Genomic DNA, 23,463 nt, shown 5'->3' on the forward strand with positions numbered 1-23,463 from the left:
ATGGTAAAAACACTCAATACAAACCTATGTATTGTTGAATATAGTAGTAATTTAACCCGCGACACTTGTGAGGATAACGCACTCGTAACGGAAAGAACAAATTTAAATTAACTTGGATTAATATATACAGACACTCAAACATGCGTTTAATGTAACTTTACACAAAACGGAATTCTAATTTTGTTTTAATTTTTTTTTACCTTCGTTCTCTGGGTTAGCTGTTTGCCACGCCTCCACCCTCATGTCCGCTATCGATGGGCTGTTTGCTGTTGTATTCCCTTCAAAATATTCTGAAAATGATGCACACAAATGTCCTCACAATAGGATAACGCACGACCACTTGCCAACGAGAAGTAGTCTTGAATGAGCGATCGCGGGAGCTAACAGGCTAAGGAAGGAAAAACAGGAAATGCAACAGCTCAGCCTACCCACGTATTGATTGTGGGTAATGAAGTTTTATTCTGAGAAAGGGTGCCATTGGCTATCGGTGTTGTATGCACGAGTATACTTCATTACCCAGAAAGCCCTCTTTTTGCCTGCGCATGCGCGTTGTGCGTTTTCTGGTCCATGTGTAGGAGAAACTCGTGTGAAGAAATCGTTCAGTGCTCGTAGATATCTGTTATACACGAAAGAGATGCGACAAAAAAGACGCGCTAGAATGATAAACAGCCTCTCATGGCCACCTGGCTTTCTCGCATCTCGAAATTTTTCTCGTATCTAGAGCTAATTATTTGCTCGAAATTTTCCTCGTATCTCGAGCATCTCGTAGGTAGAGCTGCTCGTATGTAGAGGTACCACTGTAGTTGGAGAATCACCCAAGGGCTGGTTCTAGAGGTGACTGTGTAGTTCCCTTCAAAAAGAGTGAATTCAGCCAAAGTACCTTCTCTGTCCTTGCCCCACACACCTGGAACTCGATACCAATTAACATACTCCCGTCTCTGAACCTCGTCGCCAATCATCTGTTAGACCACAGGTGTCAAACTGGCGCCTGGCTGCCAAATCTGGCCCGCCACATCATTTTGTGCGGCCCAAGAAAGTAAATCATGATCAAATTGAAATGAACATCTCATCTCATTTTCTGAACCGCTTTATCCTCATTAGGGTCGTGGGGGTGCTGGAGCCAATCCCAGCTGTCTCCGGGCCAGAGGCAGGGGACACCCTGAGACAGGGCACAAAGAGAAAAACAACCATTCACGCTCACACTCACACCTAGGGGCAATTTAGCCTGACATCTCAAACCCGTATGCCTATTTAATACATAAAACATAAATGTGAGTAATACATACGTGTATACATTTCTGCTAAGAGGTAGTTAGACAGAATTTTAACATCTCTTTTTACAAGACTCAGTGTAGAGACGACAAATAAACAGCAAACAAGATGAAACATGCCTCGCTTAGACATAAATGATCCAAATACAAGGCGTGGTGCTCTCTTGAAAACCATAATTCATTGGAAAAAGCCTGAAACGGCAGTCCAAACAATGGAAACCTTTGCTACCCCAGGCACATTTTGATACTCATCCACTTTTTTGCTGACCGTCTCATCCGCTTGGACGTCATCCTCGCATTGAAAAGACCCAACAAAAAGCATCATAGTTGACTTCTGTCATCACATGAAAAATGAAAGCGCCACATAAGGAACATGTCAAATCGGCACTTAAGGATCAATAGCGTTTGATCTGACGCTAGCTTGATGCATTCAGTCAGGTGATGAGTTTTGAAAGCGCAAATTTAATTAAAAGCACTTGCGGGTATCGATTGACGGCTACTCCGTGTTTACGTCACTTATGGTAATTGTAAGCAACTAATGCCGGGCTCACATCTAAAGACTTTTTGGGGCTTTGGAAAAGAATCCAAAAAGCTCACATCTAAACACTTGTTATTAATTCTTAAGCCTCAGTCTAAAAGACTGCGATAAAATCAGTTTCCTCCCACATTCCAAAATCTTGCACAGTAGGCTGATTGATCCCTTATAAATGATGTGACCTTCGTTAGGATAAACGGCTCGGAAAATAGATGATTTGTGCATGGTCCCTATTTATGAGACTACAACTGAATACTATTTTTATTTTTATGTCTGTGATGAAGAAATATTACTACTTGTATACAGCCACCCCCGATCGCTTTCAGCCCATCCCAGTCCAAATGGCTTAGAGACATTTTTTGTATGTATATTTGGGTGCTCAGTTAAAAATTATATAGTTATTAGTGGCTTAATAACTAATTATTCATTCATTTTCACAGTAAACTTTCGGCAGTAGCGGGGGTTACCCTGAATTGGTTGCCAGCCAACCGCAGAGCACAAGAAGACAGACAACCATGCTCGCCCACACATACCTAGGGACAATTTAGACAGTTCAACCAGCCTACTTTGAATCTTTTCGGAATGTGCGAGGAAACAGGAGTACCCAGACAAAACCCACCCATACTCGGGCAGAACATGCAAACTTCACACAGGAAGGTCATCCCACCTGGGATTGAACCGTCAATCTCAGAACTGTGAGGTGGACGTGCTAACCACTAAAATTTTATTCATCACAATACATTTAAAAAGAAAAATAGTTTAAAAGCCAAAGATGGCTATGTTTGCCAATGCTAAAAAGATTCATAAATGTGAATGCCGATGAAAGGTATTAATAAATGTCAATGCTAGAGACAGCTACCATATCCTTCAATTTAACAGATGGTCAAGTCCATCAATTTTAATGACTGATACAGTGGTACCTCTACTTGCGAAATTAATTGGTTCCAAGACTTTTTTCATAAGTTTAAAATGTTGTAAGTGGAGGTGTACTTTATATGTAAATTCTCTAATTCGTTCCACGGTACTCACACAACTACCAACTAAACCATTTAAAATTGGTCAAAGTGTCCCAATTTTGTAAGAAAAATGTGAGGAAACACAAAAATCAGAGAAAATTATAAGGAATCGATTTATTAATGTCTTAAAATAAATAAAGCATGTGAAAATGTGCCCTGCGCCACTGAAATATCTCCCTCCGTGCCCGTTATAGATGTAATACCCTTGTTTGTCCGCCAGATAGCCAGGGCCGAAAGCCGTCCACTTTGTAGTATATTCTAGACTTTTACTTGTGCCCAATGTGTGTGTGAAAATATGTGCCATGTTGCATTTGTACAGTTTTTAATTATTTAATAATGGGAATTCAAAATAAAATAATGGATAAGGAAATGCAATTACTTTTGGGGGGATTTCATAACTTTGATCTTTTTCGGGGTGGCGCGAGTGGTTGGCGCATCGGCCTCATAGCTCTGGGGTCCTGGGTTCAAATTGGGGTCATGTCCATCTGTGGGGAGTTTGCATGTTCTCCCTGGGCCTGTGTGGGTTTCCTCCGGGTACTCCGGTTTCCTCCCACATTCCAAAAACATGCATGGTAGGCTGATTGGACACTCTAAATTGCCCCTAGGTATGGGTGCGAGTGTGCATGGTTGTCCGTCTCCTTGTGGCTTGCGATTGTCTGGCTACCAATTCATGGTGTTCCCTGCCTCTGGCCCGGAGATGGCTGGGTTTGGCTCCACAACCCCCGGCGACCCTAATGAGGATAAAGCGGTTCAGAAAATGAGATGAGATGAGATATTTTTGTATCTCGAGTCACTCATTTGCATATAAAAAAAAATCGTAACCTGAAACTTTTGTACCTAGAGGCATTCGTAAGTAGAGGTATGACTGTATATCCATCTTTTCCAGTGGAAATTTGGAAAAAGTTACCATTCAAGTAGATCAAAGTATGCCCATGTACTCTGCCCACATTGTACTTTTTAGTCTAAAGTTATCATTAAATGTCTTAACATGTATGTGTATCATGTCAAATAACCAAAAAGTCCAACAGACTTTTTTAATGATTGACGGATGCTAAATTGATACCAAACCAACTTTGCCGCCCGCACATTTAGCACGTGGCAAGAAGAGGGAAAAAAGACCACACTTTGGATGAGCCTAATCTATGGTGCATTTTCCCGATGTTATTAGGACAAATAAGTAGTGACTGGTGGCTGTCGCGGTATGTGTATAAGCACGCATATATTTATCTGTGCCTGTATATTTAATTGGGCAGGTCTTAGCCAGTGTGTTTAAAATTCCTCCGGAATGACACACTCGTGCAAACTAGGGTAATTCAGGGACACAGTCTGGCTCTTGAGAGTGCTGCCTTTTATGAAGGGGGGGAATGGTAGAAGGGTTAGCGCTTGGGCTGCATAACTACATTAGTTGGGTTTCTTATTCTCATGACACTTCTCTGATAAATAATGAAAAATATGAACGGATGGAGTGGCAAGGGGCAGCAAACAGCACGGTGCAGCAGATTTATTTTCTATCAGTGTCAAACTGTTGATATTAGGACTGGGATTATGGGATGACAGATCGAAAAATGTTTAGGTTTGTCTGCGGTTATATTTTTAAGTGTAAACCATGGTGCTGATGAAAATTGTCTAGTTTGGAAGATCGTAAACATTAAAATATTGATGGTTTTAAATCACTTTATTATACTCCAAATGAGGTAAACTGTAAAATTGTACATACTGTGCATTAAAATGCTAGCATTAAGGATTGGATTGGATAACTTTATTCATCCCGTATTCGGGAAATTTCATTGTGACAGTAGCAAGAGGGTGCTTAGACAGAACAACAAAGCAAAAGCACAAAGTACAAAGCAAATCAAAGTAAATGGGATCATTAAGAATCACCAAATCAAATCATTAAGACAGAAAAGCTGATGTGATGAGCCAATATTCAGTTTTGGAGTTGGTGCCAGTTGTGGATATATTTTTGGAGTATGGGATTTGGTTACAAGATCAGAGCCTATCCAGTGGTGTTTTCAGTAATATGGTTTTACATGGCATATTTGAGAAGGTGCCATAAGAGCTCACTATTTTTGCAAAACAATGGTTTGATTATTTTGCATTATTTTTATCTGCTCTAAAAAAGATGGGCATTAAATTAGTATCGGCCAAACTTCTTGATAACAGTCAAACAATCAGTATGGAGACACCCTTGTTGGCATTATTCATCTTACATACTGCTTATCCTCAAAAGGGTCATGGGGGTTGCTGGAGCCTATCCCAGCCTAGCGTGTGGTATCTTAATGCTAATACAGTAATCCCTCGATTATCGCGGTTAATGTAGACCAGACATGGCCGCGATAATCGAAAAACTGCAAAGTAGGGTCACCCCTATTATAACTAACTACCTTTTTTCTTCAGTGCTGAGTCTTAGTAGTTAGAGTGGCTTCCGCTTACGAGTTTCAGCGTGGATTTTCACATTTTTATGAACTTTAAAAAATAAATGTAATAACTAATAGCAGAAAAAAATCGCAAAGAGGTGAATTTGCGATAAGTGAAGTCGCGACAATTGAGGGAAGACTGTAATTCACAGTAGAAGGTTGAAATGAGCTTGTTCTTTTTCTGGTTATTAGTTGGTTATTGTTATTAGTCATTTTAGAATGATTTCCTGACTAGTGAGTGTATGATTAATTGTTGTTTTCCCATATCGTGAGATAATCATTATCATGAGACCTTGTATCACAAACCGTATCATATCATGAGGTTCCGACTTCTACTGCCAAGTGCTCCCGCCCAGTTGCTAAGATGTGTATGCACTCAAGTCTGTTAATTTACTGTATTTTAAGGGGATTTTTCTATTATTTATAGTTCTTAAACTTAATATAATTGTATTATTTACCATTATTTTACTCCAGATTTTTTAACTTAAATTCTTTTTAAATCATTTTTTATAAAATTGAAAATAATATAATAAATCAAAATAAGGTGTTTTAAAAAGAAACAAAAAAATAAAATAAGAGCATATCAAAGTGAATAGAATAACATTGAGGCTTTTTTAAAAATACCATTTTTAATTCCACACTGCCTCAAATCAATTAAATATAATAGACTATTTTCTCTTAGCTTTAAAAATATGAAACAAAACAAAAAAATACATTTATATGAAAATTATATAATACAATCAAAATAAGGTGACTTAAAAAGGAAACAAAAAATAAAATAAGAGCATATCAAAGTGAATAGAATAACATTAAGAGGCTTTTTTTAAAATACAATTTTTAATTTCACATTGCCTCTAAGCAATTAAATATAAGACTATTTTCTCTTAGCTTTAAAAATATGAAACAAACAAAAAATACATATATGTTTTCCCCCTATTTTTTGTTGTTTGTTTGTGACACACCTGAGGATAAGCGACACAGAAGATGAATTAATAATTAAATCAAATTGAAAAAGGGTTTTTTTAACAATGAAAAATTATGGGAATTCCCTCTGCCCACCTTGACTGCCAATGCCCACTACGAGGCTCCTTTTTGATCCATATCAAAAAGTTCTTGCAAATGATTTAAAAATAGCAGTGCCTGAAATGTAAACGCTTGCTTCATGCTTCCAAGAGGTCTGCAGCGTCCCGAGAGGGATTGGCCAGTGGGATTTCCCACAATGCTTTGAGCCACCGGGAGACATCCTTCTAGCGGGAGTGGGGGGGAATTCGGTTCGAGTGTGGGACCAACCCCGTTCGAAGGGGGTAGGGAGATTGCCCTGACAAAATTCACGTCTACTAGTGAGAAGCATGTTTAAATTCACACCAGAAGGATGAGGGAGGAAAAAAACCACGTGATTGGACGCCTGTTATCGTCAATGGCCCTGAAAGAGTTAAGGTGTAAGGTCTTTGCGCCGGAGATTGCATGAGAATGCAAGGCAGCTCGGCTAAAGGACTTTGTCATCCCCCAAATATTTCGGAGCTCTTCCAAAGGCTTCACGTTGTAACTGGCTGCGGGGTTCTCCTGGGGAAGGAGGTGGACCTTTTTGCGCGTCCGAGGAAGGCTTTAGTGGCTTGCGGGTGGGGGTTGTCACTGGGAATGAGCAGAAAGAAAAACACGACTCCTGCTACAGCAGCAGCGAGCGCTAATCTCTCAACAGTCTACTACAAGCCAAGTGATTTACGTCCACATCGCACACGTATCGCAAAGGCACGTGAGCGTTAGGAGGCAACGCCAGCCCAAGAACAGAGAAGCCTTATGTGGCCAATTTACACTGTTTGGATAAACGGTGCAATAAGGAAAACACCAAAAAATGAGGGAAAATTCTGTAGTCTGCTCAAAACAGTTCGCGCATGAATCGGGTAGGGTTAATCGATCATCATACTTTGGTCATTGATTCGTTATTTCGAGATGTCTTAACAATTTTGAGCCTCTTTGTAGACATTCTTTGATTTTCTTTTCCTATTTGCAAAATGAGAAAAATATAATTAAATGAACAGGGTTTTTTTTGTTTACAATAAGATATTATGCAATTGAGGCCATACAAAAATAAAGTTTATTTTCATAACAGTATTTTAAGAAAAACTAATGCATGTAGCATATCGACCAAAAATGCTAAACGTCCTGTGGAGTTGGGTTACAGTTCATTTAATTCTGTTCCATACATACAAATGATTTAGTTTTAGGAAGAATGTAATTTCCTTAACTAATTTAAAAAATTGTTTTTTTGTTTGGCGATATGCTAGTACTGCGCATTCCATGCAAAGTTACATATACATTTTTTAGGGTGTAAATTTAAATAAAATATAGCATGTCGGGCCGATTTTTTTTATTTTTTAACACTATAAACCAGGGGTGTCAGACTCGGGTTGGTTCGCGGGCCGTGTTAATGTCGACTCGATTTCATGTGTGCTGACCATTTTAGATATAATATTTAGTTTTTTTTAAATAAATGGATGAAAAGAACTGGATTAAAAGCCCTGAATATTCATTTTTTTTATAGATCTAAAACTGTTTTTTTTATAGCTTTTTTAAATATAATTTTAGATATTACAAAATGATTTTTGAACTAAAAACACCGAAAAAATGGATTAAAAAATTACAATTATTGATTTAAAAAGGGGAAAATCAGGAAATTTAATATACATCTATACTCTTCATTTTAATTTGATCCTAAAACAGAAAATCGGCACTCATGATTTCCTTTCCCGGGCCAGACAAAATGATGCGGCGGGCCAGATTTGGCCCCCGGGCCGCCACTTTGACTCGTGCTACAGACTAAAAATGAATATTTCTGTCGTTCTATTGCTGTTTGGCGCACGCTACAATGCAGGACTGCCACACGTGCATATTTTTCAATTATTTCGTGCTTAATATTGATTGTCATCATACTTTTCTTTGCATAACTCTTCATTCCACCTGCTCGCTTTGGACTTTGTTGTTCACTTTATTCTGCACTGACTAACGAAAAAAAACACGGAAAAAAAATGCAACTGGCCCAGTGCTCGTGGAGATCTTTCCACGAGGGAATTGCGGCGTGAAAGACCATAAGCAGCCTCTCGCGTCTCGGCCACTTGACTGTCTCGTATGCTCGTATTTCCAAAATTGCCTTGTATCTCAAGGCAAATATTTGCTCCAGTGTTTGTATTTAATCACTAAATGCTGCTAGGAAGTGGATTTTTACCCCATTTTAGTGCAATTTTTGCCGTTTCGCCATTGACGTCCATCGCTGTATTTTCCCGGGGAAATAACCCACCTGCCCGGTTGTAATGTCTGAAAAGCTCCAGTATTTGTATTTAATAATTAAATGCTGCTAGGAAGTGGGTTTTACCCGTTGAAGGCGCTACGAGAAAATGCACGGACCGCCACTGATGCATACACCCCTAACTACAGACAATTTAGAGTGCTTAATCAGCCTACCCTGCATGGGATGTGGGCTGAAACCGGCGTATCCGGAGATTTATTTTGCAACAGAAACTTTACTTAAGATTTATTTGCATTGAAAGTCTTTGTGGCTGTATTTAATTTTGTTGTTGTTGCCGCCGAGTCATGATGTTGAAACAATTTTCTATTAGAATTTGAACGCTGAAATAAATTCATTGATAGAAATTCACATTCCGGTGGCACATATTTACTTCCATATTTGTTTTCAGAGCGAGCCATTTTCCTCACACACATCACAATTGTCTGCCACACGGCATATTGTCGGCGTTGATCAACTGTATTGCTGCCCGGCATTCCTCACATTCTGCGTGTGTCAGGTTCGACTTGGGGTGTGGCGCCACCTTTGCCCGTCAGCTTCTGAATTGACTTAATTGCGCATTTTGTGATGTCAGAAGTGAAGAATGTGGAAAAAAGATATCCGGTTGTTGCTTCCTTAGAAGTCTGACGAACAACAAGGCGGCTTGCTGTGCGTCTGTCGTGGAAATGTTTGTGTCCGCAAAAAGTGGAACAATCTAGACCTAGTTGTACATGTGCTGTTTTAAATTAATCTGTCATCTGCAATTTTGCTCTTAAATTGAGCAGTATCCTTTTTGGATTTAATTTAGGCGGACCGGCAGCGACGTGGTTAGCGCTTTGGTCTCCTAGTTCTGCGGTTGAGGGTTCGATCCCAGGCGGTTTCTCACTGTGTAGAGTTTGCATGTTCTCCCCAGGCTTGCATGGGTTTTCTCAGGGTGCTCTGATTTCCTGCCACATCCCTAAAACATGCATGCTAGGCCGATTGGACACTAGATTGCACCTAGGTATGAGTGTGAGCATGTATGGTTGTCTGTCTCCTTGTGCCCTGCGATTGGCTGGCCACTGATTCAGGGTGTCCCCTGCCTGGTGCCCGTCGGTAGCATCCCCCGCGACCCTTGTGAGGATAAGCAGTTCAGAAAATACATAAATAAAAAAGGGATTTAATATATATATTTTTTTAAAACAGAGGAACACAAAAAATATTTTTTATTTTATTTATTTCCTTAAAAAAGAAGCTGGAAGTACTTTCTGATTTTTGGACTAGGGAAATGTTACATACATTTTATTTTAGCCAAAAGTCAATGTACAAGATTTACAGTATTTTCTCGCATATACGCCGTATACAGAAAATGTTTTAAAAAATTAATTTTGACATCTATGAATGAAATTCAAGCAAAAAAAACGTATCTTGCATGAAACGCGAAAAAACTCACTTACTTGTGCCTGCCATTGCTCGCTCAGGGTACCGCCATCTTACCTAGGGATGACAAACTAGACCGCTACAGACACACTTCCTGGTTGTACTGCTCACGTGACTTCCTTTTTGAATTTGTGTACGTGCAATTCAGCAGACGATCCTTTAGATCAGGGGTGTCAGACTCGGGATTGTTCGCGGGCCGCGTTAACGTCAACTCGATTTCATGTGGGCCGGACCATTTTAGATATAATATTTAGATTTTTTTTTATACAAATGGATTAAAAGAACTGGATTAAAAGCCCTGAATATTCAGTTGTTTATAGATCTAAAACAATGTTTATTTTAGATTTTTTTTAAATATATTTTTAGATTTTACAAAATGATTTTTGAACTAAAAACACAGAAAAAATGGATTAAAAAATTACAATTATTGATTTAAAAGGGGGAAAATCAGGAAATTTAATATACACCTGTGGTCTTCATTTTAATTTGATCCTAAAACAGAAAGGTGGCACTCATGATTTACTTTCCCGGGCCACACAAACTGATGCGGCAGGCCAGATTTGGCCCCCGGGCCGCCACTTTAACACAAGTGCTACAGACTAAAAATAAATATTTCTGTCGTTCTATTGCTTTAGATTCACACAGCATCTCAGAAATACCACGTGCGATGATTTTTCTTAAGATTTTCCCTTCTAAGTAACACATTTGTACTCCCTATTAAAACCATAAATATGGAGGCAAAAATTGTGAATATGCGAATATGTTATATACAAGAGAAATTGTAAAATTCAACGATTTTAAGGGTACGGCTTATATGTGGAGATGACTAATATGCGAGAAAATACGGTACTTTAGCGTGCCACGGAAAGGGATACTGTGGGCCGGATTGACATTTATGCTTTATATTTTCCGAAAAGGCAAAGATAGTGGATTTGGCCTAAAAAAAAATTAAAACCGTGAAGAAGAAATTGTGGAGAGGGCTTCAGAGCCGATTGAGAGCGAGGATAGAAGAAATAGTTCTTTGCGGTAGAGTTGCAAAGCAGGATTTGCATAAATAATGCGGATGCTGCTGAAGAAAAGGAAGGAGTGTTTGTTTTTGCTATGACTCCCTGGAAGAAATGTCAGAAAAATTCCAGGCAGTAAGATGGATTCGTGTCTTTTTTTTCTTTTTACACTTTTACTGCAAATGAATATCGGCTCCAAATATTGATTATCGACCTCCTCTAACTACTCATAATCGATATAGGTCCTGAAAACCCCATATCGATTGATCACGAGTCTATTCCATCTTTCCTTAGTCAAAATCCACACTGTAATTGAGCTAAATTCTACTGTATCTATTTAACTCACTCCGGTTATGTTCTGTTGTTCCCTTTTTTTGTTAAGTCAAGATTTTCTTGCTCTCTTTCTCCTTAGTGTGCCTGAGGGCCATTGAAAGCCCCCTTGAGGAGTTTCCTAAAGACAGGACAAAGAAGCAAAGCCTCCCGGACTATTCTTATTGTTTTTCCCCATTGTGGCACAAAGAGACACCCACCAGGACCGAGGTGGGCGCACACCCTCACACAGACGAGGACGTGAGGGATAATGTTGGAGGTCCAAGAGGAAAGGCCAGCGGCGGCAGGTACAGCAGCGACCCATTTCGGCAAGAAGGAACGTGGCAAGAAGGAGCGAGAGGACGCCAAGGACGGAAGGGGGAACCTCAGCAACCTCACCAATCCCGGCTCCAGAAACGTCCGCGCCAAGGCGCCGCTCACGCACGCCGGCAGTCCGCACCAGCACCTCACTTCGCCCTGTTCTGTCGTACTGGTAACCCCATCAATGCACTCCAATCGGCTCAAGAACTCCCCATCCACCAACACACAAAGGTGAGCTGGCGGGGGGGGGGACACGTTTTCACGACCTTGTATGGCTGACACAAACCTTGTTTTGATAGACACAGATTACTTTTGAAATTAGTCGGCTCATGTATAAGTCATGTTATGTATGGTTCACTGGGCGCCACATAAGAGCTGGAAATGTGCATGAATTAAAAATGTGCTCAGAAAAGTTTGAATATGAAGATTATGTAAATGTATGAATGATTTCCAAAAGCAGAATCAAAATGTCATTTTGATTCACGACAAAGATCATCTCTTTTATTAAGAACCACAAAATTTAGAGAGTAGTTCCTGTCTTTTACATACATACACACACACGAACATATATACATAAATAATGTATATATTATATATGTATGTATATGTGTGTGTGTGTGTGTGTGTGTATATATATATATATATATATATATTTGATACTCATTTATATTTTACAGAAAATATGACAAAATACTTATTTTCTAATTAATCATTTTTAATTAAAAATAAAAAACTCTGCTCTGTTAAAAAAAAATTTTAACTATATTTTTTGATAAAATATTTTAAATAAATAAGGGAGTTTTAATATTCGCTAGTTTACTATATTTTTATTGTTGTTTTCGTACTATATATATATATATATACACACATACATATACACATATGAAAACAACAATAGAAATATAGTAAACTTTCGAATCTTAAAACTCCCTTATTTATTTAAAATATTTTATTAAACAATATATAGTTAAAAACATTTTTTAACAGAGCAGACAGTTTTTTTATTTTTAATTAAAAACTATTAATTAACATAATAAATATTTTCTCATCTTTTATCTAAGATATAAATTAGAGTATCAGATTTGTACTTTTTTAAATTTTAATTTAATATTTAAAAAGTAAGATTAAAACATTCAAAATAAAAAAAAGATGCACATTTCCTGTTTTGAACTAAAATGATGTATAATAAATAAGAATATTTAGTGTTTTCACTGCCACTCCTTTCAGTTTAAGAGTTGGACTTCTATGGCTGTCAATGGCAGGGAATAATTGAAGATGAAACAAAACATACAAGCAGGGAGCCAATAGTGCTCAATGGTGTTTCATTTCTCCATGTGTGCGTATGTCACACTGTAGGAGAGAGTCAATTGGGGTCCAACCTGTGTGATCCAGAAATGTCCTTGGGTTCAAGGAGTGCATTGTCTTTGGACGTTTGCCGCTCCAGTCTCTGGAAAGAGCGCCCCGGGCTGCCAAAACACTCCCTTGCTTTTCTCCGTCTGTTTGTACATAGTAGAGTGAGCCAGGCAGGCTACTACGCTTGGGCTTTTTGGACTTGTTGGCATTACTGCTTGTACAAGTGAGTACCAGAATGAGGGGGGAGGGATTAGGGTGTGGCAAGAAAGTTCGCTGAAAGTTGGATTTGTCCTACTCTGTGAGACTGAGCTGCTTTCATAGCATGCAGGCGAGTGAGGAAGTCAGCCACACTCGTTTCTATTCGGTTATGTCTGCTATGTTGTATTCTTGCCACAGAGCGTTTCGGATGAGGTTGAACTTACTGTAATTATTCGAGTATAACGTGCACCCATTATTGGTGACTAAAAATTGGTATGATATTTTTTTAATTTAGTTTTTCTCAGCTCACACTAAGGATTGCACCAGTACTGGTAACTGGCAAATTCTGAACACATGTCGCCATGACAAAACATTTATTCACAACATATGGTATGGAAACCTGGTAAAACAAACACTACCAATATGAATATAAATGGAATTTGCAATTTTAAATCCTTATAGTCTAATTCACAGGTGTCAAAGTGTCGGCCCGGGGGCCAAATCTGGCCCGCCGCATCATTTTGTGTGGCCCGGGAAAGTAAATCATGAGTGCCGACTTTCTGTTTTAGGATCAAATTAAAATGAAAAGTATAGATGTATATTAAATTTCCTGATTTTCCCCCTTTTAAATCGATAATTGCTATTTTTAATCCATATTTTCTTTGTTTTTAGTTCAAAAATTATTTTGTAAAATCTAAAAATATATATTAAAAGCTAAAATAAACATTGTTTTAGATCTATAAAAAACCTGAATATTCAGGCCCTTTAATCCAGTTCATTTAATCCATTTATAAAAAAAATATCTAAATATTATATCTATAATGGTCCGGCCCACGTGAAATCAAGTTGACGTTAAAGCGGCCCGCGAACCAACCCGAGTCTGACACCCTTGGTCTAATTCATCATCATAGTATTTAAAAAATTTCAGAATCTGATTGATCATCATCTGAATCCATTCTTCTTGAGCAAGAATAGTGCTCCCTGGGTGGACTCGTTTCCCGGGAGCAACTTTAAAAAAAAATGTAATCCTACTATTGCCCTATAAACCTGCCAAAGGCTATTTGGAGAGGGCTGGCTTTTGTAAAAAAAAAAGATGTAGATTGTCGCCATCTGGCGGACAAAAAGACAGGTTCTACGTCTCCCATTATACATAACGGCCGCAGAGGGCAGTGTTTCACCAGAATTCGTGTATAACGCGCACCAGAACTTTGCTTCAGTTTTTGGGTACAAAATTTTGCGCGTTATACTTGAATAAATACAGTAAGTTGTTAAGAATCGCATAGATGAAAGTTTATTAAAAGGCATTGAAATCTTTATTTTAAAAGTAAGGCTTCACTTAACCTTTTGCAAACTCATACAACTTAATGGAAGCCTCGGTAAGAATCAATGAGTAGAAGACACCCAAAATGGTGTGGCCGTTGTGCCGATGGCGTTTGTAAATCAGACACATGGTACCAAGAGTTTATCTTTTCCTTCCCAAAGACGAAAAAACAACTAGATCCCGAATGAATTGAACAGCCATTGAAATTGTACCAAAAAAAATCTTGCAACATTGCCATGACCTTTCTTAAAAAACGTCACAAGAGGGTGCTCAGAGAGCGTATGCCTCAATAGAAAACATGTGTAGACAACTTCTCATTGGTTTTATCATGTAATACAAAAAATAAAACTGGGGGCCTAAAGCATGAGATTGTACTGGACAAGTTCAAACCAGAGTGAGACTCGGAAAAGGAAAGAAACGGTCACATGCCCAGATGCATCTTGGGCTCCATTCAATCTCAGAACCGTGAGGCAGGCGTGCCACTCACACTCCACCGTGTCAGTAAAAATGTAGTTGGCGCTGTGCTGCTTCTGTTTATACTAGACCACATGTGTCCAAGTGGCGGCCCGGGGGCCAAATCTGGCCCGCCGCATCATTTTGTTTGGCCCAGCAAAGTAAATCATGAGTGCCGAATTTGTTTTAGGATCAAATTAAAATGAAGAGTATAGATGTATATTAAATGTCCTGATTTTCCCCCTTTTAAATCAATAATTGTAATTTTTTAAACAATTTTTCCTGTGTTTTTAGTTCAAAAATCATTTAGTAAAATCTAAAAATATATTTAAAAAAAAAAGCTAAAATAAACATTGTTTTAGATCTATAAAAAACTGAATATTCAGGGCTTTAATCCAGTTCTTTTCATCCATTTATAAAAAAAATCTAAATATTATATCTAAAATGGTCCGGCCCACATGAAATCGAGTTGATGTTAACGCGGCCCGCGAGTCTGACACCCCTGTAGACGGTTTTAGGATGCAACACCACTTGATGCATTTAACATTTGTGATAGATCCAGTTAGTGTCAATTCTAAAGTGACTGAGGGGAGAAGCTATCATAATTGTTGTATAATTTTTGACCAAATAATGTAAATTGTGGCATATTGATATGATGGGATAAAAGGATCCGTGTCATGATAGATTTTTTTTCTGATTGCTTTGCCCCAGGCTAAAACGTAATCTAGAGGCAATGCAGGTAGCAATAAATCCGCAGTTAATTAAGAATCCTTGATCCAAAATAATTGGACTCCAAGGATCGATAGATACCAACTCATGCTACAGAGCTTCAAAGTTAGTGTCCACGAGGACAGCGACCTGAATGGCGACGTGACAGGCCTTCAGCCTGTAAAAGAAATGATAAGCATCACCCAATTTTGCAATATGCCTTTGCCATATTGGATCATATTGAACTGCGCTTCAAGGCACAATAACCAGTCCTGCTAACTTCACATCTTTTGTGTCTTGCCAGCCCTAAACCGAAGACGGAGGCAATGGTCCGCTCCCCTCCTGTCATGTCCCCGTCCACTGCCTCCCAAATGGACTCGAAAATGCCCAATCAGGGCAAGCCAGGGAGCGGTGGCAGCCAATCGCAGCCCTCGCCCTGCGATCCCAAAAGCCTGGGCGCCAAAGGTGCACCCAGCGTGGCGGGGGGAATCGGCCTCAAGAACGGACAGAGTTTGACCTCGGGCTCCGGCTCCAAAGTCAAAGTCAAACGGGAGCGAAGCACGTCGGTGGAGTCCTTCGAACAGCCAGAGAGCGGAACGACCAGCACGGAGGAAAAGGGTAAGCTGAATTCTTGGGAAGCAGCTAATATTACTCACTGACTTTGTGATGATTTGCTGCCAGCGCCCATGATTTTACAGTGGTACCTCGACATACGATCTTAATCCGTTCCAGGACTGAGATCGTATGTCGAGCTTTTCGTAACTCGAGCGGTCGTTTCCCATTGAAATGAAATAAAAACGAATTAATTCGTTGCAACCATCTGAAAAAACACCAAAAACAGGATACATTGGATTGGAAAAAATGTTTTATTTCTTCTAATTCGCCATCTATTAACAAAGTAACACAACTAGTGGTTTAATAGTAATGAAATGATTTTCAAAAACAGAAAGTCGGCACTTTATGATTTACTTTCCCGGGCCACACAAAATGATGCGGCGGGCCAGTTTTGGCCCCCGGGCCGCCACTTTGACACATGTGGTCTAGACATTTTTTTTAGATGTAGTTTTTTCAAACACTTTCCGATTGTCACTTTAAATTTGAATCAAATCGTGTCGCTTCCAAAAAGAACCAACTTGTCATTGAACTTTTATGGCTTTCAATATTGTTTTTGGATTGAAACTTATATCTCGCTACATGTTAAATCAGCCTCATGTCATAAGTTGCCAACACTATCATCAAATATCAAAATAGCCAGCGAGTCATTTGATCAAATTGTCGATTAATCGTGGCGGCTCTAGTTTCACTGCCGTTGACAGCACTTGATGTGTAATCCATCCCTCCCAGTCAAAATGGATTAGACATCTTGATATCAATGCCATCCAGTCAGTTAAATATTTTTATGGGTTGGCTGACATATTGGCCCTCTGTAGGAAACTATAACTCTTGGTTTTGTGTGTCCATACAGATAGTAGCCGGGTGAAAAGGATGTGCGTGGCAGAGCGGAGGCAGCCTTACAGTGGAGCTGACTGGTGCTCCGGGGGTGAAAGTGACGAAGATGACAAAGGATTCTTCAGTAAGCGTGCTTTCGAGCGCCCAGCTGTTTATCAGAGTCAATAGTGGCAACACATCCTAAAGCCGTTTCGTTGTCTTTCCGCAGACTGTAACTCAAGTGACGTGAAGCCGCTGGACTCTGTCACCCATTCTACCTCCAACGCTGGACTCAGCCGCTCCTCCACGCCCTCCCACAATTTAATAGGAGGGCAGGGCGCCATGACGGAAGCGGCTAGTGGCCAAAAAGCAGGCTCCAAACTCGTCTATGTCTTTACCACGGAGATGGCTAACAAGTAAGGAAGCTTAATGACGAAAGTGTGCGAAAACTTTTGAACAAACCAAACTGCGGAAAATTCGGAAGGGTTGAACAAGAGTGATATGTTAACAACTTTGTCAGTTAAACAGAAACAAATGGCAATCAAAGCCTGATGCTAATAAAAAAACAATAATTTCCCCATGCTGAACAGCTGTTTTTTGACATCATGAGCCCAGTCCTTTCCAATGCCACTGAAATACAAATCTGCTTTCCTTTTTTTTCAGGGCAGCTGATGCAGTTCTCACTGGTCATACAGAAAACATCATCACCTTCCACATGAAAAACATCTCCAACAGCAAAGACAAAGCTCACCTCCTTCTGGTAAAGAAACACATTTATATTCCATCCCTTGATGGTTGAATTTTGATTTAACATACTGTATATACACTAAGTATAGAGCAGGGGTGTCAGACTCGGGTTGGTTCGCGGGCCGCTTTAACGTCAACTTGATTTCACGTGGGCCGCAGCATTTTAGATATAATATTTAGATTTTTTTTTAATAAATGGATTAAAAGAACTGGATTAAAAGCCCTAAATATTCAATTTTTTATAGATCTAAAACAATGTTTATTTTAGCTTTTTTAAAATATATTTTTAGATTTTACAAAATGATTTTTGAACTAAAAACACAGAAAAAATTGATTAAAAAATTACAATTATTGATTTCAAAGGGGGAAAATCAGGAAATTTCATATACGTCTATACTCTTCATTTTAATTCGATCCTAAAACAGAAAGTCGGCACTCATGATTTACTTTCCCGGGCCACACAAAATGATGCGGCGGGCCAGATTTGGCCCCCGGGCCGCCACTTTGACACATGTGGTATAGAGGGACACATCACATCAGTACATAAAAATAGTACATCGTTCATTTCCCATAGCATACCACACCTTTGTAATGAGTGCATCAAGGGTACGACTTATATGCGCACAAGACTTGCTATACAGACGCTCCCCTACTTACGAACATTCAACTTACGAACAACGGTACATACGAACATGTCTGCAAATTGCGTTTAAGTCCAAAAATGTTCGCAAGTCCAATTTTGTATTTCGCGCCTTTTTCGGAGTAGTACTTCTTTCCGCCGCTAATACCGACGCCTGGCGCTGTGAAAGCTCAGCTCACCCAGCATCTACCTTCTTCTTCGTTGCAATGCGGAAGTGCGTGAATGTATCTCCAGTGTGCAAAGGAACCTTTTTCATTTGTATCATTAAATATCTCATGCATCCAATATTGAATATGGTTGGTAAAAAGCTAAAGGCTTCTATTGAGGGAGTTGCAAGGAAGAGGCAAGCCATTTCATTTGAAACGAGTGGCAATAATAACGAAGCTTGATGCGCGTGAGAGTGGTAAGCGTTTCACGGGCATTGAATCGTTCGACCGTCAGTACCATTTATAAACAGAAAGATCGAGCAGCAGGACCCAAATATTGAACGTTGCACAAAGTTTGCAAATCAATTGAATGATGCCATACAGTGCTACCGCATCATTTATGATGAAAAAAAGAAGAAAACTGTGCAATCGTCATTAGGTCGCTTCTTTTGGCCAGTTTCTAATACATAAATCTCTCTCTCTCTCTCTCTCTCTCTCTCTCTCTCTCTCTCTCTCTCTACAGTACTGTACATATTCTCTCCATTTTATTAAATGTTTTTTTTTTTCAGTACAAACAATGCGTGTTACTTATACAAGCCTTAAACATACAAATGCACTTATATAAACCTTCAATATACTTATATCGGCCTTAAACATAAATTATAATACAAAATATAGCACTGAATCAACTTACAAACAAATTCAACTTATGAACAATCGCTCGGAACCAATTGCGTTCGTAAGTAGGAGAGCGTCTGTATATGTTTTGACGAAAGTTTGGCGACACTCTTTTTCCTTGTCGACGATAATGTCAAATATTTATTCATCTTATTAGACGTGCTTCATAACTGAGCAAAGAATACCCCGAGATTTGGTACAAACGTAAAGCTGGCATGCAAAATGACTTGAATGGCTGGACATCGTAAGGCTTTTTCTTTTTAAAAAAGTGGTCTATGTAAAGTAAAGCTTTTATTTGTTTAAAAAATAAATACTATGTATATATAGTCAGGCTTTTTTCTTTAAAAATGACCATGTATATTAAGGGTTTTTATTAAAAAATGACCATGTATAGTAAGGCTTTTTTATTTAAAAAAAACGACCATGTACAGTAAAGCGTTTTTCTTAAAAGACGACATAGTATAGTAAGGCTTTTTTCTTAAAAAATGACTAGAATTGTAAGGCTTTTTTCTTTAAAAAAAACGACATAGTATTGTAAGGCTTTTTTTTCGTAAAAAACGACATAGTATAGTAAGGCTTTTTTCTTAAAAAACAACATAGTATAGGCTTTTTTCTTTAAAGACGACATAGTATAGTAAGGCTTATTTTCTTTAAAAACGACACAGTATAGTAAGGCTTTTTTGTCTTTAAAAACGACATAGTATAGTAAGGCTTTTTATTTACAAAAAAAGACCATGTATAGTAAGGCTTTTTTCTTAAAAAATGACCATGAAGGCTTTTTTGTTTAAAAAAGACCATGTATAGTAAGGCTTTTTTTCTTAAAAAACGACATAGTATAGTAAGGCTTTTTTTCCTAAAAAAACGACATAGTATAGTATGGCTTTTTTCCCCTAAAAAAACGACATAGTATAGCATGGCTTTTTTTCTTGAAAAACGACATAGTAGAGGAAGGCTTTTTCCCTAAAAAACGACATAGTATAGTATGGCTTTTTTCCTTTAAAAAACGACATAGTATAGTATGGCTTTTTTTCTTAAAAAACGACATAGCATAGTAAGGCTTTTTTTCTTAAAAAACGACAGTATAGTATGGCTTTTCCCCCCTAAAAAACGACATAGTATAGCATGGCTTTTTTTCTTGAAAAACGACATAGTAGAGGAAGGCTTTTTCCCTAAAAAAACGACATAGTATAGTATGGCTTTCCCCCCTAAAAAACGACATAGTATAGTATGGCTTTTTTCCTTTAATAAACGACATGGTATAGTAAGGCTTTTTTTCCTAAAAAACGACATAGTATAGTATGGCTTTCCCCCCTAAAAAACGACATAGTATAGTATGGCTTTTTTCCTTTAATAAACGACATGGTATAGTAAGGCTTTTTTTCCTAAAAAACGACATAGTATAGCATGGCTTTTTTTCTTAAAAAACGATATTGGCTTTTTTTTTTTGGATAAGGCTTTTTTTCTTTAAAAAATGACATAGCAAGTAAGGCTAAGAGAGTCGGAGAATAAATCTGACTTCTGATTCTTCACCTTCTAGTTGTTGCTGTGGTCCACTGGCAAAATCATTGGGTCAGAACATGAGGCGGGAATCAGGAGTGAGTTCAATTCCACTCGTTGCAATTCTCAAATTGTTTATTGAGGTAATGAAAAGGATAAATACAACTTCCAACTTTACAGTGGTGCAGTGGCAAAGACAATGGGTCAGAACTTCAGGTGGACTCAAGTTCAAATCAGAAGTGAGTTTGATTCCACTCTTTGCAATTCTCAAATTGTTTATTGAGGTAATTAAAAGGATAAATATAACTTCCAATCACATCATTTCAGAAGACACTGTGGTCCAGTGGCAAGAACAATGGGTTGAAATTGAAGTTGGACACAAGTTCAAATCTGGAGTGAGTTCAAGTCCACTCTTTGCAAATCTCAAATTGTTTATTGAGGTGATGAAAATGATAAATATAACTTCCAATCATCACATTTCAGAAGTCACTGTGGTCCAGTGGCAAAGACAATGGGTCAGACAGACCTCAAGTTAGTGGATTTGACTGCCATGTGGGAATTGGGGTTCGAATCCCGCTCTCGTTTGACTAATCACTACACTAGTAGTTCAGTAAATGGGTCATCCTTTTTTCATTCAAGTAAAGACTTACTCATTTTTTTCAGCAAAACAATATTTCCGGTCAGCCTTCGGCTGACCGGAAGACAGTTGGGAGGGGGGGGGGGTTCCTGGTGGTGTTCGACAGTCAGCCTTCGGCTGACTGCCGACACCATACAGTTGTTGACTGGCGACACCGGGACGTGAACCCTCGACACCCATGTCGCAGGCAGGTGACTGACCCACTACACCACGAGGCGGCCCGCCTATGCATGATTGGAAGTTATATTTATCCTTTTCATTACCTAAATAAACAATTTGAGAATTGCAAAGAGTGGAATTGAACTCATTCCTGATTTGAACTTGAGTCCACCTGAAGTTCTGACCCATTGTCTTTGCCACTGGACCACAGTGACTTCTGAAATGATGTGATTGGAAGTTATATCTATCCTTTTCATTACCTCAATAAACAATTTGAGAATTGCAAAGAGTGGAATTGAACTCATTCCTGATTTGAACTTGAGTCCACCTGAAGTTCTGACCCATTGTCTTTGCCACTGGACCACAGTGACTTCTGAAATAATGTGATTGGAAGTTATATCTATCCTTTTCATTACCTCAATAAACAATTTGAGAATTGCAAAGAGTGGAATTGAACTCATTCCTGATTTGAACTTGAGTCCACCTGAAGTTCTGACCCATTGTCTTTGCCACTGGACCACAGTGACTTCTGAAATGATGTGATCGGAAGTTATATGTATCCTTTTCATTACCTCAATAAACAAATTGAGAATTGCAAAGAGTGGAATTGAACTCATTCCTGATTTGAACTTGAGTCCACCTGAAGTTCTGACCCATTGTCTTTGCCACTGGACCACAGTGACTTCTGAAATGATGTGATTGGAAGTTATATCTATCCTTTTCATTACCTCAATAAACAATTTGAGAATTGCGAAGAGTGGAATTGAACTCACTCCTGATTTGAACTTGAGTCCACCAGAAGTTCTGACCGTTTGTCTTTGCAACTGGACCACAGTGACTTCTGAAATGAAGTGATTGGAAGTTATATCTATCCTTTTCATTACCTCAATAAGCAATTGGAGAATTGCAAAGAGTGGATTTGAACTCACTCCTGATTTGAACTTGAGTCGACCAGAAGTTCTGACCGTTTGTCTTTGCAACTGGACCACAGTGACTTCTGAAATGAAGTGATTGGAAGTTATATCTATCCTTTTCATTACCTCAATAAGCAATTGGAGAATTGCAAAGAGTGGAATTGAACTCACTCCTGATTTGAACTTGAGTCAAGCCTTACTATATACAGACGCTCCACTACTTACGAACATTCAACTTACGAACAACGGTACATACGAACATGTCTGCAAATTGCGTTTAAGTCCAAAAATGATCGCAAGTCCAATTTTGTATTTCGCGCCTTTTTCGGAGTAGTACTTCTTTCCGCCGCTAATACCGACGCCTGGCGCTGTGAGAGCTCAGCTCACCCAGCATCTACCTTCTTCTTCGTTGCAATGCGGAAGTGCGTGAATGTATCTCCAGTGTGCAAAGAACCTTTTTCATTTGTATCATTAAATATCTCATGCATCCAATATTGAATATGGTTGGTAAAAAGCTAAAGGCTTCTATTGAGGGAGTTGCAAGGAAGAGGCAAGCCATTTCATTTGAAACGAGTGGCAATAATAACGAAGCTTGATGCGCGTGAGAGTGGTGAGCGTTTCACGGGCATTGAATCGTTCGACCGTCAGTACCATTTATAAACAGAAAGATCGAGCAGCAGGACCCAAATATTGAACGTTGCACAAAGTTTGCAAATCAATTGAATGATGCCATACAGTGCTACCGCATCATTTATGATGAAAAAAAGAAGAAAACTGTGCAATCGTCATTAGGTCGCTTCTTTTGGCCAGTTTCTAATACATAAATCTCTCTCTCTCTCTCTCTCTCTCTCTCTCTCTCCAGTACTGTACATATTCTCTCCATTTTATTAAATGTTTTTTTTTCAGTACAAACCAATGCGTGTTACTTATACAAGCCTTAAACATACAAATGCACTTATATAAACCTTCAATATACTTATATCGGCCTTAAATATAAATTATAATACAAAAT

The 23,463-nt window shown here is 38.7% G+C and overlaps 1 protein-coding gene across 2 annotated transcripts in view; it reads left to right on the top strand.

Moving 5' to 3' along the window:
• The window catches only part of bcl9 (BCL9 transcription coactivator), a 48,431-nt gene that overhangs the window by 15,453 nt on the left and 9,515 nt on the right, over positions 1-23,463 (top strand). For both annotated transcript variants that reach the window (XM_077616677.1, XM_077616678.1), the window contains exons 3-7: positions 11,355-11,803; positions 15,910-16,223; positions 17,071-17,178; positions 17,263-17,449; positions 17,697-17,793. In XM_077616677.1, the coding sequence (XP_077472803.1) occupies positions 11,523-11,803; positions 15,910-16,223; positions 17,071-17,178; positions 17,263-17,449; positions 17,697-17,793 (987 nt within the window). In that variant the 5' untranslated portion in view covers positions 11,355-11,522. The remainder of the gene's footprint in view (positions 1-11,354; positions 11,804-15,909; positions 16,224-17,070; positions 17,179-17,262; positions 17,450-17,696; positions 17,794-23,463) is intronic.

Source organism: Stigmatopora argus, chromosome 13 (genome assembly GCF_051989625.1).
Source record: "Stigmatopora argus isolate UIUO_Sarg chromosome 13, RoL_Sarg_1.0, whole genome shotgun sequence".
Lineage (NCBI taxonomy): Eukaryota > Metazoa > Chordata > Actinopteri > Syngnathiformes > Syngnathidae > Stigmatopora > Stigmatopora argus.